This window comes from Oryza glaberrima, chromosome 11, assembly GCF_000147395.1.
Source record: "Oryza glaberrima chromosome 11, OglaRS2, whole genome shotgun sequence".
In the NCBI taxonomy this organism is placed as follows: domain Eukaryota; kingdom Viridiplantae; phylum Streptophyta; class Magnoliopsida; order Poales; family Poaceae; genus Oryza; species Oryza glaberrima.
This window is the reverse complement of record NC_068336.1, coordinates 18,739,816-18,759,178: the sequence shown is the minus strand read 5'-3', so window position 1 is coordinate 18,759,178 and position 19,363 is coordinate 18,739,816. Positions and strand designations below refer to the sequence as shown.

At 40.2% G+C, this 19,363-nt stretch overlaps 1 protein-coding gene across 1 annotated transcript; it reads right to left on the bottom strand.

The window, feature by feature from the left end:
- Nucleotides 1–8,302: 8,302 nt before the first annotated feature.
- On the bottom strand, nt 8,303–17,340 carry LOC127755214 (UPF0481 protein At3g47200-like). Its single transcript, XM_052280874.1, has 3 exons — nt 16,554–17,340; nt 8,947–9,678; nt 8,303–8,603 (listed from the first exon to the last, which is right to left on the bottom strand). The coding sequence occupies exons 1-2, from the start codon at nt 17,223–17,225 to the stop codon at nt 8,965–8,967; spliced, it is 1,386 nt and encodes a 461-aa protein (XP_052136834.1). The 5' UTR covers nt 17,226–17,340; the 3' UTR covers nt 8,303–8,603; nt 8,947–8,964.
- Between the last annotated feature and the right edge of the window lie 2,023 nt (nt 17,341–19,363).

Here is a 19,363-nt window from a genome sequence, read left to right as displayed (position 1 = left end):
GAAGTGGATGGCTACCGATGGAGTACAAATATTTGCCAAAATGCCAAGTGCCACGGAGCTCCGTGAGGCAGGAATCCATTTGAAGGTGAACGAGGCAGCTGGTCGATTATTCCTAGAGGCCGTCAGCTTCGAGGGAGGCATAACCATCCCCTTCATCTGGCGGTACATCAGCGCCGAGCACACATTCTTTAGATATTTACTCCGATCTAATAAAAAGTATCTTAAGATATTAGTATCTCATGGTACTAAATCGTTTCCGATCGATCGTTGGATCTAACAATGTCCATCCTGTCCAACTAGATCCAACGATTAAAAACGATTTAGTACCGTGAGATATCGGTATCTCGATATACTTTTTGTTGGACCATACCAAATCTCCATTCCTTAACCAGATGTCCAGATGGCGTTCGAGTGGCTTCACCCAGGCGGCACAGGGAACAACAACAACAACGTGATCGCGTTCGTGTGCTTCATGGACCAGCTCATCAACGCGACCGACGACGTGGCGCTAGCTGCAGAGGTCCAAGGGGGATCATCGTCCAGAGCGGTTTGGGCAGCGACGACGTGAAGAAGGCCCTCGACTCGAGAGAGAGACGCGGTGCTGATGAGCCCCAAGACAAGAGCGGCCTCTGCAGGGACGTGATACGGGAGGTGAACGCGCGCACCGCGAGAAGCCGTGGAACAGGGTGCCGATCGAGATGGTCTCGTGCACACCTACTTCACTTCAGCAACCCCGTGGTTGTTCAGCCCTGCTCTGATCCTGTTCGTCGTCATCATCGTGCGGACCATCTACACTACACTGTACAGCTGTACTGCCATTCTACAGCAATCCAAAGCGGTACGTGTGTGTGCGTGTGTGGGTGTTAATTTGGGCTATATGATTCTACTCCAAAGGTACTCAAGCCGCTGTGTTTAATTAATTAGCCTCTATATCCAGTCATTGTCGAACCTTCTTATATGTATATCCTCATTAGAAATTTGGTCCCTGGACACCCGATTTCTACACGCTGAGAAAGTTGGATTATGTAATGGAGTTTGTAATATATTATCCATTGAATAGATTTAAATTTGCATTAAAGAACATCAAGAGTATTTTTGGGTTGCCTGTAGTGGATTTTTGAAATTCTTTAACTCCCTCAAAGAGATAAAAGGAAAACTCAGTGTAACTCGGCTCATAAGGTCTCTTGTGGTAGAACCTATCTACCCGGATTCAAATCCTAGACTTGCACCGTACTTGCATTTACGGCTAAATGTTGACTATGCAATTTGGCTGTCAACTATAATCGGTTGGTCAGTTACTTTATTTAATATTAACCTACTTTTTTGTTATTTGGGTACATAAAACCTTTTACATGTGCATTGCATTTCATGTTTCATGCAAAAAAATCCCCTTACGAACAGAATAAAGTCCGTGCGATCCCTAGAGATGGTTTTTCCCATCCTAACCGACTCTCATTTTTTAATCTTCACCAAAATTCTGTATAAATTTCTAAAAGTTACATACTTTGCTGCTAGCTAGTCTTGCCTTCAAGTTTCATTCAGATTGGAGTAAGTTTTCCCGTTTGAACATTTAGTCAAACCCTCTACAGGAATTGGAAAATTCTGGGCACTGTTCACTCAGGAGGAGTCCTTTCCTTCTTCCTCTCGTATCCTCTTGTTTCGTTGAACTGTTCACCCCATCTTTTGACTTGGCAAGGTATGTATCCATGTAGGAGTCAGGATCGGACACACTTTTAATGGTGAGCCCCATCTCCAACTCGGACCCCCTCTCCCAGCCAAGCCTAGGCCAACTTGGGTAGGCCTTTTTCTCGACCTCCCACGTGAAAACATGAGGGTTTCATGTGTGCGACACACCAAACGCGCGCTAGGCATGCCTAACAGCATCTCTTGCCTTGGAACCTTGCGCCATCTCATATCACCTGACTGGGATCCTTGCCTATGCGGCTCGACCATGTGGCTATATCTCTACACGCAATAGACCATGCGAGAGAGAGAGGGGCAAAGCCACCTTCGGACCTCGCGAGATGCCTCCTAACAACCTCGCTGCAATGCCTTGCCCTATCTCGCCTGTCTGCCGCATGCTACCGACGCACACGCCATCGCGAGACCAAGGGAGTAGAGTAGCGTGCGGCGCTCTCCCTTACTTTGTATGTCTTCCTTTATAACCAAGCCCATGTCCTCCTGGCTCCCTAGCTTGCCTTCATTCTCACGCACCCAATGACCCAGGGGATTGCTTCTTGGTTTGCCGAGAACGTGAGGTGCCGCTCATGGCACCGGCAAGCATGCATCTTCCGTCCGGGAGCTCCTATGAGTTTCACCTTGTCCCAACAGCGTCACCATATAGTACTGCTCGACCTAACTCTATTATTTCCCTCAGCATGTAGCAGGCATCACCGCAGCTCCTTCGTGTTTTCCGACGCCAATCGGGTATCGTGGTGACCTTGCAGCCACTAAACTCCATCCTAGTGAGTTTCATGCTGTCCTAGAGGCATCACCATCTTCCCTCCACTCATTGAACTCATTGCAGCCCTTGTCTGCAGCCTCTATAGCCAACAACCCTGCCGCCAAGCCAACCACCGCAAAACTGTTTGCATCTCACCGCCTACACTTTTCAGCGAGCTCTTGTGTTCTATTTCGCTTTCTTTTTCTTCATGGGAGGCCACTAGTACTCCCCATGTCCTAGAGTTCGGTTGATCTTTACCTTTTTCACTGGAAAATGGATGGTTCTCCTTCATGAAAGTAAGGATCTTTGTTGCTTGCTCGGAAAGCAATCGTCCATCATCACGTAAACACGATAGTTATCTTATTTGCTAGTTTGCTCATAAATTGCTCGTTTTGATTCATTGGCTCTACTAGCTAGTTAATTCTGATTTGTCGAATTTGCTGACTTTGTTGATTACAACGCAAATCATTACGTGATCTTGTGTTGGTCACGAAAAGACGTCAACACTAACTAATCTTTCAGTGGTAGACAACATACCTATCAACAACAATTTACCAGCCTAGTCTTTGGATGCTCTCATAGAGATGGGGTGAGTATGTGCGCAAGTATATGAGCGTCTGCAACTATTAAAAAAAGAGTAAAAAATATATTTACTTTTCATACGTGAAATCAACAATGAATATATTTGTGCGGTTGGGAAGATGGCTTACCAGCGATCCGATGAGCGGAGTGCGGTGATAGGCTAGGCTAAGGTGCAAATGAGATATAAGAACCGGGAACGATGGGATGACACTTGGTGTGGAGAATATGAAGGAGGCAGACATGCCCATGCATGTCGAGGGGGATGCAGTGGATCGGTGTAGACAGACTAGGGGGTACATGAGAACAACGGTCGTGTAGGGACACAAGCGCATCATGGAGCGAAGTGAACGTAGCTCAGCTGGTTAGGTTTATTATGATAGAACCAACCCACTTGAGTTCAAGTCCTAGATTTGATACGGATGCTTATATCTACAGTTAATTTTTCTTTCAGTGAGAGGTGACATACCCATCGACAGTGATTAGCCTGTGGTGATTTCGTCAATTTGAAGATATATTTGCGCGGCTCAGTCTTTTAGAGATGTTCATAGTGATAGGGTGTGCCTGTATACGTGTGTATGAGGGTATGAGTACAAGTACTATATTCATTCTATCTTTCAAATGACAGTCACAGACCGTGCAGAATTGCAGACCGGGGAGTAGCAGTGGGCCAGTGGCAGTGAGAGTGGTTTGTGTGAACGAGATGAGTAGGCGAGAGAGACATAGAGAGACGGGGGACAGAAGGTTTGTGTGAACAAGTGAATAGGGAGACCACTGTCCTGGTTCCTACGCTATGACTGTCATGCGAACTCATTCAATGTAGCACAAATTGATTTTGTTGGGACAAACACACTTCTTTCTGTGATGGAGGGAGTACACACTTGAATCATCAACTAATAATGGCTTTGGTTTTGGTACCAGTGACAAGTAGTTTTAAAGTTTAAGAAACGTGCGTGTGAAAAAAGAGAGAGGTGAGTTGGGAACCTCGACTATAAAACTCAGCCTTAGGTGGACGATACAAACTGGCACTGTCCAATTCCCCGGTCAATATTGCTATTCACTGGTGCCCACGTTTTTGTCTAGTATATGCAAGCTAACGCCATTGACCTGTGGTCATCAAGTCGTTGTTATGGGCTGGCCCTGCACTCCCTCTACACAATTAATCCCAGCTAGCAGGGCTTTCAGCAATAAGGAAGACTTGTCTACAACTGTTTTTTTCTGTCTGTTTGGTGATATTTCTATACACAGAAAAAAAATCGTCATTTCCACGTTTGACCATAAATTTAACATATGCCACCATGCATATGGCTGATGTGTGTGTGTCTATATATATATACCCCTCTCCATCAATGTATATGCAGCAAACCAAAGCTACTTACAAGAGTGAATGTAGTTGACAGCACTATGGTCGGAGGAATGATAGGTATAAGTAGGCCGTAGTCGAACAAATGAAATGTGATTTACACAATAATGTACACCACCAAATTGTGATGTGTTACATTTCATCTTATCCGATCCACATATGTACGTAATTAAGCCAGAGATTTCACCAAATTGCAAGTAAAATCCAGGATCATACACATGTGGATGGGATATGATTTTTTTTTATCAATCGAAGGGCAGCATTAAGGGCTCAAGGAGGCTGAGCCCGGGTTTTCTAAGGATCAAAATATGTTCCGGCGAAAATACTTCCATAAATTTATTAAACTCTAGCCCATTATAGTAGCTTTCTTTTACTTAATGTGAATTATTTTATGGCCGTATTAAATTATGGGAGTAGCTATACAACATTCGTTTTTTTTATCAAAAGCTTTGTTTGCACTCACGAATTTTTTTCCACCCATATGAATCTCGAGGGGATCCTAAAAGTTTTCGAAGAATAAAACTGCTGAATATTTAATAGCAATTCCGATATGCGCAGGAGAACAAGTGTGAGCTGCCATAGGGACGGGGGCGGCGAGCTAAGCGGTGATGGCGCCCAGTGGAGTGGAGAAGGGATATCGGCCATCGCCCTAGCTAGAGTGGTCTGAAGAAGTTATATATGGGCTGTGGCCCTGGGACCTTCCAAGTTTCACTTAATTAGCAGGAGGAAGCAAATTATAGAGGAACGTACTGAATCTGAATTTTCGACATTTTAGTCCTTTCCAAAAATATATTTTACAAAGAGACCTCTAAAATTGCGAATACGAATCCTTCACTAGGGGTGAAAACGGTACGGAAACGGACGGAGACAACCTTTATCGTTTTCGTTTCCATATTTTTTTCGGAATCGGAAACCCCGGAAACGAAAACGGAAACGAATATTATCGAAACCGAAAACGGAGCGAAAACGAACCGGCGCGGATACGGTAACGAAAATTTATCGGAATACAAAAACCCCTCAAACTAAGCTTCAAACTTTTGTCAAGTTCAATTCTCAAGTATTAACAGTCTACAATTCATCATAAAACACAATTATATGAAGTCTAATTGTTAAGTCTCAATAGCAAAATATATTCTTCTATAACTTCATATAATTTGCATAACAAATATTCTAAAAAAATTACAGCAAAACACCATGGTATAAGGTATAAAGTATACACTATTAGCCCGCAGCCCGCAGCCTCTCTCTCCCTCCACGGGCCGGCTTCCCCTTCCCCTCCTCCCTCTTCGGGCCGCCGGCCCAGCCCTTTTGCTCCTCCCTCGCCGAGAAGTCTATAATGCCTCCTTCCTCTCAATTCAAATATTTTTTAGGGTAGTAAATGATTTCAAATGAAAAAATTGCCAATAACAAAGTTGTATAACTTATCAAGATCAACAACTTTTGTTTTGGTCATTTTGCTGTATGACTTTGTTTCAATAATTTGAATTTGAATTTCAAATTATGACAACTTCAAACAACATTTTCAAATACTAAATGATTTCAGATGAAAATTCATCAACAAAAAAGTTGTATAACTCATCAATATCTACAACTTTTGTTTTGATCATTTTGCTATATGACTTTGTTTCTATAATTTGAATTTGAATTTCAAATAATGACAACTTCAGACAATATTTTCAATTACTAAATGATTTCAACTGAAAAAGTCATCAACAATAAAGTTGTATAACTCATCAATATCTATAACTTTTATTTTGGTCATTTCTTCATCCGATAAAGTGATAGTAACATTGTTCACAAAATTTACATATATCTCCTATAGTTTATAAACTATATAAGAGTATATACATTTTGTGAACGATCTTATAAATCACTTTATCGAATCAAGAAATGACCCAAATAAAAGTTATAGATATTGATGAGTTATACCACTTTGTTATTGATGACTTGTTCAGTTAAAATCATTTAGTACTTGAAAATGTTGTTTAAAGTTATCATAATTTGAAATTCAAATTCAAACAGTTCAAATAAAGTCATATAGAAAAATGACCAATACGAAAGTTGTAGATCTTGATGAGTTATACAACTTTGTTGTTGACAACTTTCCCATTTGAAATCATTTACTACCCGAAAATTTTTTTGAATTTCTTATATTTTAAAATTCAAACTTTATATAGTCCAATCCAACTCGGATGGAGAAATGACCAAAAGAAAATTGGTAGATCTTAACGAGTTCTACAACTTTATTTTTGACAACTTTTTCACCCGAGTTCACTTAATATCATAAAATTTGATTCAAAGTTTTAATATTTTGAAATTAATTGTTTTTCCCTCCTCCTCTCTTCAATTTTTTTTCATCTCCTCTTCTCTCCCTATCCTGATATTTTTACCTCCACTCACTCTCTCTCTTTCTATCCTCTCCCCTCACTCTTTCTTTCCTTAACTCTCTTTCTCTCCTCTCCACTCCTCCTAGGGCGGCGGTGGCGGGAGCTGGCGGCGGCGGCGGCACGGCTCGGACGCCTTGCGCTCTGGCCTGGAGCTGGCGGTGGCGGGGGCGGCTCGGCCTGGAACTAGCGGCGGCGGGGGCGGCGACCTCGGGCGGCGGCACCACCGCTCTCCTCCTCACCGCCGCCGCCGGCGACGACGAGGAGGCGACGGGCCAGATCCGGCGGCGACGGTTCTCGTCCCGCCCGGATCCGCCGGCGGCGGGCCTCGTCCCGCCCGAATCCGACGGCGGCCTCGGGCGAAGAGTAGTGGCAACCTCGGGCGGCGGCGCCACCGCCATCTCCTCCTCACCTCCGCCGCCAACGACGACGAGGAGGCGGGGGCAAGTGGCGGCGAGAGCGACCGGCGAGCTCGGGCGACGGCTAGGGTTTCTTTTTTTGAATTCTTTTTGGAATTTTATTTTTTTCACGATTTAGTGGGTGGCCGGCATCGACGGTGTGGCCAGTGGCCGGCGTCGTCCGCGTCGGCGGCGTCGTCTGTGGTGGTGGCGGCGGCGAAAATGGTGGGGGCGAGGACGGAGCAAGAGAGGAAGGGCGGCGAGACGGCGGGGGCGAGGTCGCGAGGAGCCGACTAGCCAAGGACGGCGGCCAGCGGTGGCGCGCTCGACCCCTGGATGTGCCGCTCCGCCGCCGCCTCTCTCGATCTCTCTCTCTCCTCTCTAGGGTTAGCCAGTTAGGGACTTGGGTTGGGCTGGGAACTTGGGGAGGAATTATGGACTACTTGGATGGGCCTTTTTAACTTTGGAAATTCCGACAAACGTTCCGGAATTTTTCCGACCGATTCCGAGTTCCGACGGAAACTGATATTATCATATTTGATTCCGTTTCCGAAAAAATATTTCCGTTTTCGATTCCGTTTCCGAGAAATTCCGAAAAAATTCCGACCAGCTGATTCCGTTTCCGAAAACAGGTCCGGAATCCGGAAAAATTCCGAACCGTTTTCACCCCTATCCTTCACAGGAACGCTAGTGCTGAGGGGGAGGTCTCTGCGATAGTGTTGGTGCCGTGCTAGTCTATATGTTCAATTTGTGTCATGATGCCCAACCAGTAGCAAAACAATATTCATGTATCCTGAATGGACCACTAGATACTTTCCATGGCATATGGAACTAATCTTCCCCTTTAGTTTGCCTCTTGATCGGCTCGGCCGACTTTTTGGTGTCGGTTCACTAATAAACCAGCATTGATAATTATTTTCATTTCTTAGGTTAAAATCCCGGAGTATTCTGTTCTTAGTCTGAATTCCCCGTGTGGCTGGAAATGTCTCATATGTGTTGGTTTCAAGTCAACTGGTACATATATATGAGGCATCATATATTTGGTGTTCTACAGCATTGAACCAAACTAATTAATGAGGGTGAATGCATACATAACGGGAGGATGGTTTTGGAAGGTTTTTTTTTTAAGATAATAGAATAGAATATCCCGGCTTTTGCTCAAAATAAGCTACAGCTAATTATTATAAAGTTGCACTCAAAAAAGAGTGTAGTGCAACAAAACATTGAGAACACACACTTAAAATAAAAAATAACCCATCTAAGATAAGAAGAACACGTTATTGAAGTCTATTTGTAAATCTCCAACCATAATTTAAAAAAAGTCGCATAACTATCATCTCAAGCCTACGGCATGCAACCTTCATAAACTCGCCATCTTCATCACACCTTTGTAGCTAAGCCCAACACCGGAGCCAATATGTTGCCCTGAAAATTACCTGCATATATGTAATAGATGGTGATTTGTCAAAAATCAAATCATTCCTGCTCAACCACAGAGCGAACATATTGCAGAGGCTCTCACAAGTATAAGCTTATTCTTTTTCTTGTCCACCCCCAAAAGCCAACCATCAAAAATATGTGATATACTACTAGGAGGGCATAGACCAAAAGTATAAGGTTACTCCTGTTGGAAGGTTTGATTGGGATTAGATATAGAGACAGAATATTACATGGTGGGATAAAAGCAAGAGTACTTCGGATAATTCTTGGCTAAAATATACTAACTATTATTAAGCTGCGAGGCCTGAAGATGAATATATATATGTTCATGGAGTTTACCATGGTGCAAGGTTTTAATTAGGTCTTGCTGTTGAAGGACATGATAGCGTAGACAGTCTGGATGACAGTGGCAATGAGCAGGACAGTAGCAGTGACGAGGGAGATGAACACCCAAGGGTTACTGAAGTAGGTGTGTAGGAGGATGGCCCTCCAGTTGTTCCGCCGCTTCTTGCTGTAGGCATCCACTTTCACAATCACGTTGTAGAGGCTGGTCTCCGGGTCAATCGCTGCGCCTTTCGTCAGCGTGTTGTTGATCAGATTCGCCACCGCCTCGTCGCTGCCCAAGCCGTGTTTGATGATCCCCTTGGCCCTCAGCAGCCGCACGTCCTTGGCCGTGTTGATGAGCTCATCCATGAAGAACACGAACGCGGTCACCTCGTTCCCAGCGCCCGGGTGCAGCTTCTCGAAGGCCATCAGGTTGAGGAACATGCGCTCGGCGCTGTCGTACAGCAGAATCTTTGGGACAGACAGTACGCCTCGTTCGAAGCTGACCGTGCCTGCGAATCCTTCACCTGTGCTCACCTCGAAATGGATTCCAGCCTCACGGAGCTCTGCAGCGGATGGCATGTGAACGTCGTCATCTATTGGCATTTGGTTGTTTCGACTAGTACCACGGATGCTTTTCTGAAAAAGGTCCAGTGGGTGGAGGCCCTGCAGGTCATCGACAGGCGTGCTAGGCGTGATGGTATAGGAAAGAAGATAACGCACCCAGCGGCCTATCCATCTTTTATCCTGCATATGAGTATATGACCATCAATCGAGATTACAGTAAGGGGGTATTCGATCGGCACGGCTTCAGATCTAAGATATTTTGAAGCTGATAATCATGGCTCTATAAATCTACGGATCCGAATCTGCAATTATATTGATAACATTTGAATGAATCATTTTACTTCAATAAAATATAAAATTTGAACCACTATATTTTAGCATACAATCTTCAAATCCAACGCGGATCTATAATCTGGAGATGTGTAAATGAGAAAATTCCTTGGGTATGTCATGCTCCTAAACTTTTCATTATCCTTTATTCACATCCTTCTACACTTATCCTGTTGACTTTGATTTACCCATTATATTATTAGAAACACAATATTTTTTAGATAACTATATATTGCCCCTCACTTGTTTGACCTAATTTTGAAAGCTTAAAAAAAATTAATTTCCAAATGAATTGCAATAAAGGGAGGGGAATGCACAAATCACCATTTTCTTTTTTTTCTCTCCTTCAAATCAAATTTTATATTTTCAGTAAATTGGCTTTGGGCTATGTATAGCTCAACATGCAACAATGTCAAATCATTATCTCACATAACTTGTATAATATTTTATATATTCATCATTTCTATAATCTATACCTTCTATAAAGTTACAACCCACTGTATTCTAAAGCTTAACATGTAAACATATCACATCATCATCCACTAGTAATTATTACATCTTAACATGCAAATCTACAATTTACTTCATTCAAGAGCTCAACATGCAAGCATATCGAATCATCCTCACATTATTTTCACAATATATCTATATTTCTTCATCTTCATTCAGTTTGATTGGGATTTGTGTGTTTTTTCAAATAGAGAAACTTGATTGAATAGTACTTGATTTATTAGTTTTTCCATTGCATTATATGCTCTAATGTCTGTCGATTTATCTTTTTCTATATTAAAAATATTATTCTATATTAGTTCCCCTATTAGACCATGGGATATTTATTCCTTTGCATTACTTCTACTAATCTTTAAAAAACTGACCCCAAAAAACATTTTTCTACCTTCAGTTTTTATCATACATACTACTGGAGAAATGTTTTGTAGTCCCGGTTTTTATTGTAATCGGGACTATTGTAGAATTTGGTCGACTGACAAAAGATGGTTTCTCAAGTAGTGACAAATATATGTTATTTTACGCTACACTAAAATAAAACCGCCATTTTTAACACATCATATGTCTTAGCTATCTAACGCTTGAGATATCGACTAATATATAATATACATATGTGCATACATTCCACAGCAAACCGCGGAGCATCTACTATTATTTTATATACCACAACCACGAGTGCTCCCCATTAAGCCACCCAACAATAAATAGCTGATCTCACACTAAATTCGTATTAAAAATGAGAGCACCAATATTTAGATCCCGACGAATTGCAGTCATGCACCCTTTAATATGTTAATATTGATATGTATACTTTCTATATATTTCAATATAGTTAGAACATAGTAGATTCTAAACATGATACATTATTATCAACTAGCAATTATTACATCATAAACCTCATGCAAGCACACCATATCATTTAAAATTTGTCTCATTCTAAAAGTCAACATATATACATGCATATCAAACCATGCATCATCCTCACATCATTTTCACAATATTTTGACATGTATTCATCTATCTATAATATTTAGCATACATTCATCGACATATTCTGTAGCAAAACAAAGGGCATTATCTAGTTTGTACAATTTCGCTTCCCTACAAAGGCACGATGTCAGTTATGGATGGAAAAATGCCATCCTACTAATTTCACCATTTTATTTTACCTATGGTATTTTGTGTGCCCTTTTCATTCAAATAGTAATTTTGCAACATGGCATAATTAGCGAGGCACCGCAATGCCTCTAAATCGGTACAGCCCAACCCTTCCCGAAGGGTGCATGGGCCCAATAATGCACATAGCCGCACCTCACATAAATTTTCATCTTTACTTTTCACAATTGAGATCCTCTCTGCAGTACTCCTTCCGTCCCAAAATAATAATCACATATGTTTATGCACCATGATCAATGATAATTTAAATAGGATCAATCAAGACATCATGCACACATTCTCGATTAAAACACCATGTTAATTACACCCTAGCATACACACATTCTCCCATGATGCATTAATTGTATTCCGATGAAATCCGTGTCCATGCAGCTATATGATTATCACTTTAAGAAATTTTGGATTTCATTATATGATGATCAATTTGAGAAGAATAGAGTACTTCATATGTAGTACTGCTCACTGATATGTGAATCGGATTTGTAGGTCTACATATCAATGAGCATTATTACATGACCGATGACGGCCTACATACACACACTAAAAAAGATATCCGTGCGTTGCAACAGGTGAATGCTATTTTAATCTTAATATTATTATTGTTGTATGGTTTAGCTAGGGTGAAGTTTAATGTGAGAATTCGCTTGAATAATTTTTTAGAACATCATGAGCTGCAATTAGGAGTCCGACTTTAATCTCAAGTTAGCATACAAGTTTTTTTTAAAAGAGATTTTCTTATACGACTCATTTTGTATTTCCAAAAGCAAACGAACTTAAAATCTCAATCACGGATGACATACTAAAATACCGGCAAAAAACATATTCAATTTTTATAATAGTACATATACATATATATATATATGTATATATACATATATGTATATGTACATATATATATATATTATATATATATGTATATATATGTGTGTGTATATATATATATATGGAAAAATGATTATATACTCTCGGGTGTACGTACTCCTGGTTCCATCCACCGTCCATTTGTAGCAGGCGACGATCGAGGCATCGAGCCAATTATCGGATCCATCCACCGAACCCGTTTTGATTTTTTTCGCGAAAAATATTCAGTAATTGTTAATTTTTCCAGACTAATCGGAGAAATACGGCAAGAAACCGATATAAATCCCTGATTCCCAGCAACGGCGACTCGTTCTCCCCCACCCAATTTACGGATCTGGCGCGATTTACCGGCGACTCGGAGGTGGCAGCGTAATCCATTGGTGATTCGACGACTGCGGCGGCCGGCCGGATGCCTAGAGCCATTAACGATTTGGTGGTATACGGCGATCCATTGGCAGGGACAACAAATCTACCTCGATTGTGGGTGCCATCGCCCATCACGTCTCTTCCTCATCGGCGAAAGACGCGCCCATATACTACTAACGACGGTGTTCCACAAAGCGCGACTGCAAGACGTCTCCGGCGCGGATGAAGAACGGTGGTCGGCCCGTTCCCACATCCCACGGCGTCTTCAGATTTGGTTTCTCCGTCAGCTATTCAGGAATCCATGCATGTAACAGTTACGCAAGGTGTTTTTTCACCGTTCTTAATTCTTTATTCATTGTGTAATCACTTTTCTTAATCACACCGTCCCATCTTAATTGCCTTTGATGCAGATCAATGATTCTCTTGTATATTTCTTATGATCCCTATGAGTGGTCTGCTGCATTTTTTTTTTGATAATTCTGTATATTCTTTAGTCTGTGGAATGATGAAGCTCCCTAACTCCTTGTAAAAGCGACACGTATATAATGGTTGAGCTTTGTTTTTCTATGTATAGATGTTGCCTGTGGTCTGATGGCCGGCCGGTGGCTGTTCATGCCGACCCAAAAGAGCAACCCGGCGGCATCAGTAAATGGTGAATATTAGGGAAGGGTATTTGTTTAGAAACTGTAATTAGGATTATACGTTCTTTTTTAATCAGCGTATAATGTTTCAATTTTAGCCTAAATTACTACACATCTGTCATGGAAATTCTGTTCTTACTAATGTCAATGACGCCTAGTTCTTCTGTTGGAAATGTACATGTTGCCTTCTCGTATCTTTGAGAATATACTGATACTTGAATCATCATACTTGCATGTAGCAGCTGTTATATGTTATGTATATTCTGTAAAAGGAAGTATATACTGCTACTAATTGAAAAAGACAGTAGATACTTGTACGAACTAATTAAAATAAGTACATATACTATCTACTAACTTAAAAAATAAGTATGCACTACTAAGTAAAAATAAGTATGTACTACTAACGAAAAATCAGTATATACTACTAACTAAAAAAGATAAGATAAGTATGTAGTACTAGCTAAAATTCAGTATATACTACTATCTAAAAAAATATATACTGCTATTGACTGAAAATAAGTATATACCACTCCTAACTGAAAAATAAGTATATACTGCTATTGACTGAAAATAAGTATATACCACTCCTAACTAAAAAATATATATACTACTACTAAGCAAAAAGGTATATTCTAGTACTAACTGAAAATATATACTACTATACTGGATCCTTAAAATAAGTACATGTAACATGTCTCACGGATTGCATGCTACAATGTGCACATGCACCTTGAATTTTAGGGATGTGTCGTTCAGTACCTACATGGTAATCTTAAGTGGTATATACTGAACTAGTAGTATATGCTTTCGTTCATATCTAGATTAGAACGGCTCATTCAAAGATTTTTCTATTCTAGATATTCTCATCTCAATATATGATACCTTCTGCATCTTATAGAATGTATTGATACTTTTGGATCATCATATGATCAAGTCCCCTCAACAAAAACACAATTTAAAAAAAAGTATATACTGCTACTGGCTTAAAAAAGGTATATACTGCTCTCTTAATTTACAAAGGTATATATATATACTGTTACTAACTTAAAAAAAGTATATGCCATACTAAAAAAAATATCAAGTATGTACATACTGGGTATTACAAAAAAAACGCATATAGTTCAACAACCAAAAAATCTAATAAGTAGCACATACTAAGTCATACAAAAAAACACAGTATGTGCCGTATACTGAAAAAGGAAAGGCATATGCTCTTTCAATGTTGGTTCTGGTACATACCGAATATTATGAAGAAAAAAAATCACACTGCATATCTAACTACTTTGCATGCAACAGGCGGACTAATTTTCAAATTACGAGTTGCATGCATGCATGGATTGTTACATCATCTATTTATTAATCATTTTGTTTTTTCAATCCGGTTAATTGGATCCTATTGGATGATCCACTATCAGGGGAGGGTGTATGTACTCTATATATATGAAAAAGCAAAAAGCATATTTGCACTCGGGTTCACATGTACCCACAATCTACACCGTTGATGTGTTCCAATATTCGTGCAGCAAAATGTACCTAACCTTAACAAAATGAATGCTTACTATAGGGAGAAAAGATTAGGATTAGATTGGTTTACAATATGTATAACATGTATGTTGCATTTTTTACCAAATAATTTCTTTCAATAACAATCATATATGACATTTATATATCTAGTGCATTGTATTTCTCAAACCCTTACTTTGTTTATAACATGATGTTTAGTCAAAATGAGAAAACAATATATCTACTATATCACCAAATTGTCATCTTGCAAAAATGATACTTCCAAAATGATATATATCCTACTATTAAAACCTACATAAACAAGGTAATTTATATAAACAAGGTAAACTACATAAACAAGTTTTGCATACAAAAAATACAAAAATTACATAAACAAGATATTTTACACTTATAAAAAATATAATATAGCGTAAACGTCATACATGGTATATTTTATTACCACCTAATATACTTGCTCTAAGATTCGTGCAAGCTACATATAGGGTGTAGATTGTGGGTACATGTGAACTCGCGTGCAAAAAATCCAACTCCTATATATATATAGTATTAAAATATAATACGAAGGACATCTGAGTGAGCTGGGATATAAACTAGCACAAAACCATCTAGGCATTTCATATTTTAATACAATAGATCCATCATACGTCCTCGTGGGATTGATAAAAGATAAAGGTATGATTACAAGAGGATCCATCCTAATGGATGGCTTGAAAACGGATGGAAACCACCTTTACCATCCATGTTCCCATAAGTTTTGTTCAGAATCGAAAATCCCAGACACGAAAATGGAATCGAATATTATACAATACGAAAACATAGCAAATACATAATATAAAAACCCCTCGAACTAAACTGCTCAAATCAATAAAGAGATGTAGCTCATTATTATTTTAAAATAACAAATCGACTTTTCTTTTTTTGTTTACAGTTAATAATAATACAACTAGTTGTATACTTTAGTTTTAAAGAGAAAAAACTATATTTATCTATAACTGTAAATAGTATACCTCATGGCCTAATAAAATTAAAAATAGTCATTAGGCAAAAGAAATAAAAGATCTAAAGCATCGGACTAGAAAAAAAAAATCATTCAACTAATCACCTCAATACTCTGTACTTATCTAAACATCTCTAGAGTAATGAAGTCTGAAACTAGTCAGCTGTAAAGGGGGTGCAAAGGAGTAAGGGGTAGTGGTTTTATGTGACTTTTAAAAACTATAAAATTAAAAATAAGTCAATGACGATAATGTTTGATTTTTTAAAAAAAAATTCTAAAGCAACAAAATGACTATTTAACAAATGTTAAAGAAAATAATGTGTAAAAAATAGATAAATTTGTATAGGTTCTAGACGGGAAATTATGTGGCCACCTTACTAGGGGTGTGTTTAGTTCACGTCAAAATTAGAAGTTTGGTTGAAATTGGAACGATGTGACGAGAAAGTTGGAAGTTTGTGTGTGTAGAAAAGTTTTGATGTGATGAAAAAGTTTGAAGTTTGAAGAAAAATTTCGGAACTAAACTCAGCCTAGTTTTATGATAAATTGAAAAATAGTTATATACTACTATATGAGAAATCAATATTTAACGTAAGAAGACCACTTTAAATTAAAGTACACCCTATTAATTGATGGAGGAGCTAGTAATTGAGTACCTGAAAATTGTCAGGATCTACAACAAACATGAGCGTTTGGAGCAGTTGCAAAGGCAGCTGGTTCTCAATCACGAGCATGTCAGAGATGATACAGTCGCTCAAATATAGGGCGCCATGCTTACTGAAAACAGGGTCATCGGGCGCATAACCTTCTACCTCCCCTTCATAAATAAACGTCGCCATCATCTCCAGCAAAAAGCAGCCGTCAGTGACCATCAGCTCCACGAACCGCTCTCCGCTCCACTCCTCGCCTAGGTTCTCATAAGCGCCCCGCAGTTGTTCGGCTATCTTCTCCACGGCAGCGGTGAATTCCTGCAAAGGCTTCCCACTTCGGATGAGCGATTGAGCCACCGCGCGTTTTTTGTGTGCCTCCATGGGCTGCAACGGGGCTTCGCCGTAGTGGAAGGGCCCCAGCGACACCATCTGCGGCTGATACGCGTTCGGGTTGGTCATGTCCTTGATGTACTTTGGCACCCGATAAATCGTGTGCCGGCTCTCCCGCTGTGGTCGCACCATCGATTTCTCCCCAGGAGACGGCTCGCTGCCGTCATCATGGCTGAGCGTCATATCCGTCGGTATCTCCACCACGCAGCTGCCAGAGTTGGCCATGGCCGTCGTCGGGGATGGTGGCGACTCCATCACATTCGCCTCGGCCGCGCCGGTCTCCTCCATTCAGTTCTAAGCTTGTGAAAGCCTTGATAATATGATATCTTACGTACTCTTTTATACATATATATAGGTCACCCAGCATACGAATACAATGGATATTTCTAGAGCAATGAATTTGAAGAGGATTTTCAGATTCAATGTACAAAGGTAGTAGTAGCCGCTTTTCACAATGTCCACTTGGAAGCTGGAAGCTGGCAACATATGGCAAGTTGAGGTTCGGCGGAAAAATGACTGGAGTGTGACATCCTGTACTAATTAAGATGAGTCCTGTGTAGCCCATAAAAACTGTGTGGACATGTTTGGTATCACCTTACTAGTTTAGCAAGAGAAAAATAAACTTATAAGGGCTTGTCCCTCTAACCATGTCACTCCCAGGTTAACCCTTTTACATAAAGCGATGACGAAAATGTAAGTGGAGTGATATGTGTAAGTGGGCCCGTACGTCGGATGGGCTAGCTACGCGGTTCTAGATGGAGGGTCATTACAAATGGTATCAGAGCCTACAAGACATGTTCACTCCCGGGTAGGTCCTTTGAAGAGGGTGTATGTGACATCATAACTCAATTAGGATGAGACCCTTAAAAGGGCGGGTAGCCCTCCAAACATGTCACTCCTGAGTTAACCCCTTTACCGGGTAGGTCCTTTGATGGGGATGTATGTGACATCATGACCCAATTAAGATGAGGCCCTTATAAGGGCGGGCCTGAGTTAACCCCTTTAAACGAAGTAAGAACGAGGCTGGCTACGTGGTTCTGGAGGGAGGACTATTACATCTTTTCCAATTAGAATAAGGCCCCTATAAGGGCTAGTCCCTTTAGGATGAGGCCCTTATAAGGGCTTGTCCCTCCTGAGTTTAGTTTAGTAATAATGAAACCAACTTATAAGTGTTTGTCCCTCTAAACAAATCACTCCCGATAGCCCTCCAAACATATCACTTCTGAGTTAACACCTTTGAACGAAGCAAGAATGAAAGTAGGCCTACCCGTCGGATGGGCTGGCTATGTGGTTTTGGAAGGAAGGCTATTACATCTTTTTCCAACAACTCAACTTCATCATTTTCCGATAACGTCTCTGTAAAACTTTTCTACATAAAAGGTTCCTTAAATTTTTAATAAATTTCTTTTTTTCAAGTTAGTTAATACTCTAGTTATGAGCCATTGACTTGTATTATTTTACGTGCCATCAAAAATTTCCTTCAAATTAACTGTCCAACCGAACTGACCCTTTATCTTATCCTTGTCCACAATATCACTGGCTGTCTGCGTCAACTATCTGCCACTTCCAGCACTAGTGAAGAATGTTTTCAGCGTCGACTAAATATCTCTACAAAGGAAAAAAAAAAAGGCATTTTTTACTTGCCAGCTTTTTTCATCCTCTTCTTTTTCTTGTAGTCATTAATGTAGTTAGAAAAATTTCAGAAAATTTACCAAGATAGATTAATACTCCCTCATCTTTTTTCAAATTTGATGTTGGTTAGTTTGAAATTTGATCAATTTTCTAAAGTTTTTTATAACTATTTGAAGAAATATCTTTTTTAAAAAAATCGAAGGGCGACCTCGAGGGGGCAAAAAGACTTCCCCCATGATATCTTATCTATAAGATTCTTATTATTACCCGGTCGAATTTGAGTGTCCTGGGTTAAAAATTTATATAAGCACGTTTGTTTGTTAAACTAACGTATAATACACTGCTGGAGAAACCCACAATAGTCCCGATTTACAACCCCGTTTAGTCCCGGCTTGCAAACCGGGAAGCCCAATCTGGAATTAAAGATAGATCTTTAGTCCCGGTTGGTATTAGTTTTTCTCCTTTTTTTTCATTGTTTTTTGCTGCTTGCATCTATTGATTTCAAGCATCGAGTTGCTCCCAAATTCTCAAATCTAATAGAAATCCCCCAAATTCCCAAATCAAATTAACATCGCTTATCAAATTGATATCACAGGTCCAATTCTTGAACATCCTCAACAACAAAATCACACAAAAATATACAACAGAGAGGGATTCACAAAAACATCACTAAAAAATCCGCCGCCATCAGCACGACCACCGCATGCCTTGTGCACCGCCCGTCGCCCCCCTTGCGCCTCGTGCTCCATGGGCGCCCACCGCCCATATCGTCCGCCGCCGCCTGACGCCTCACC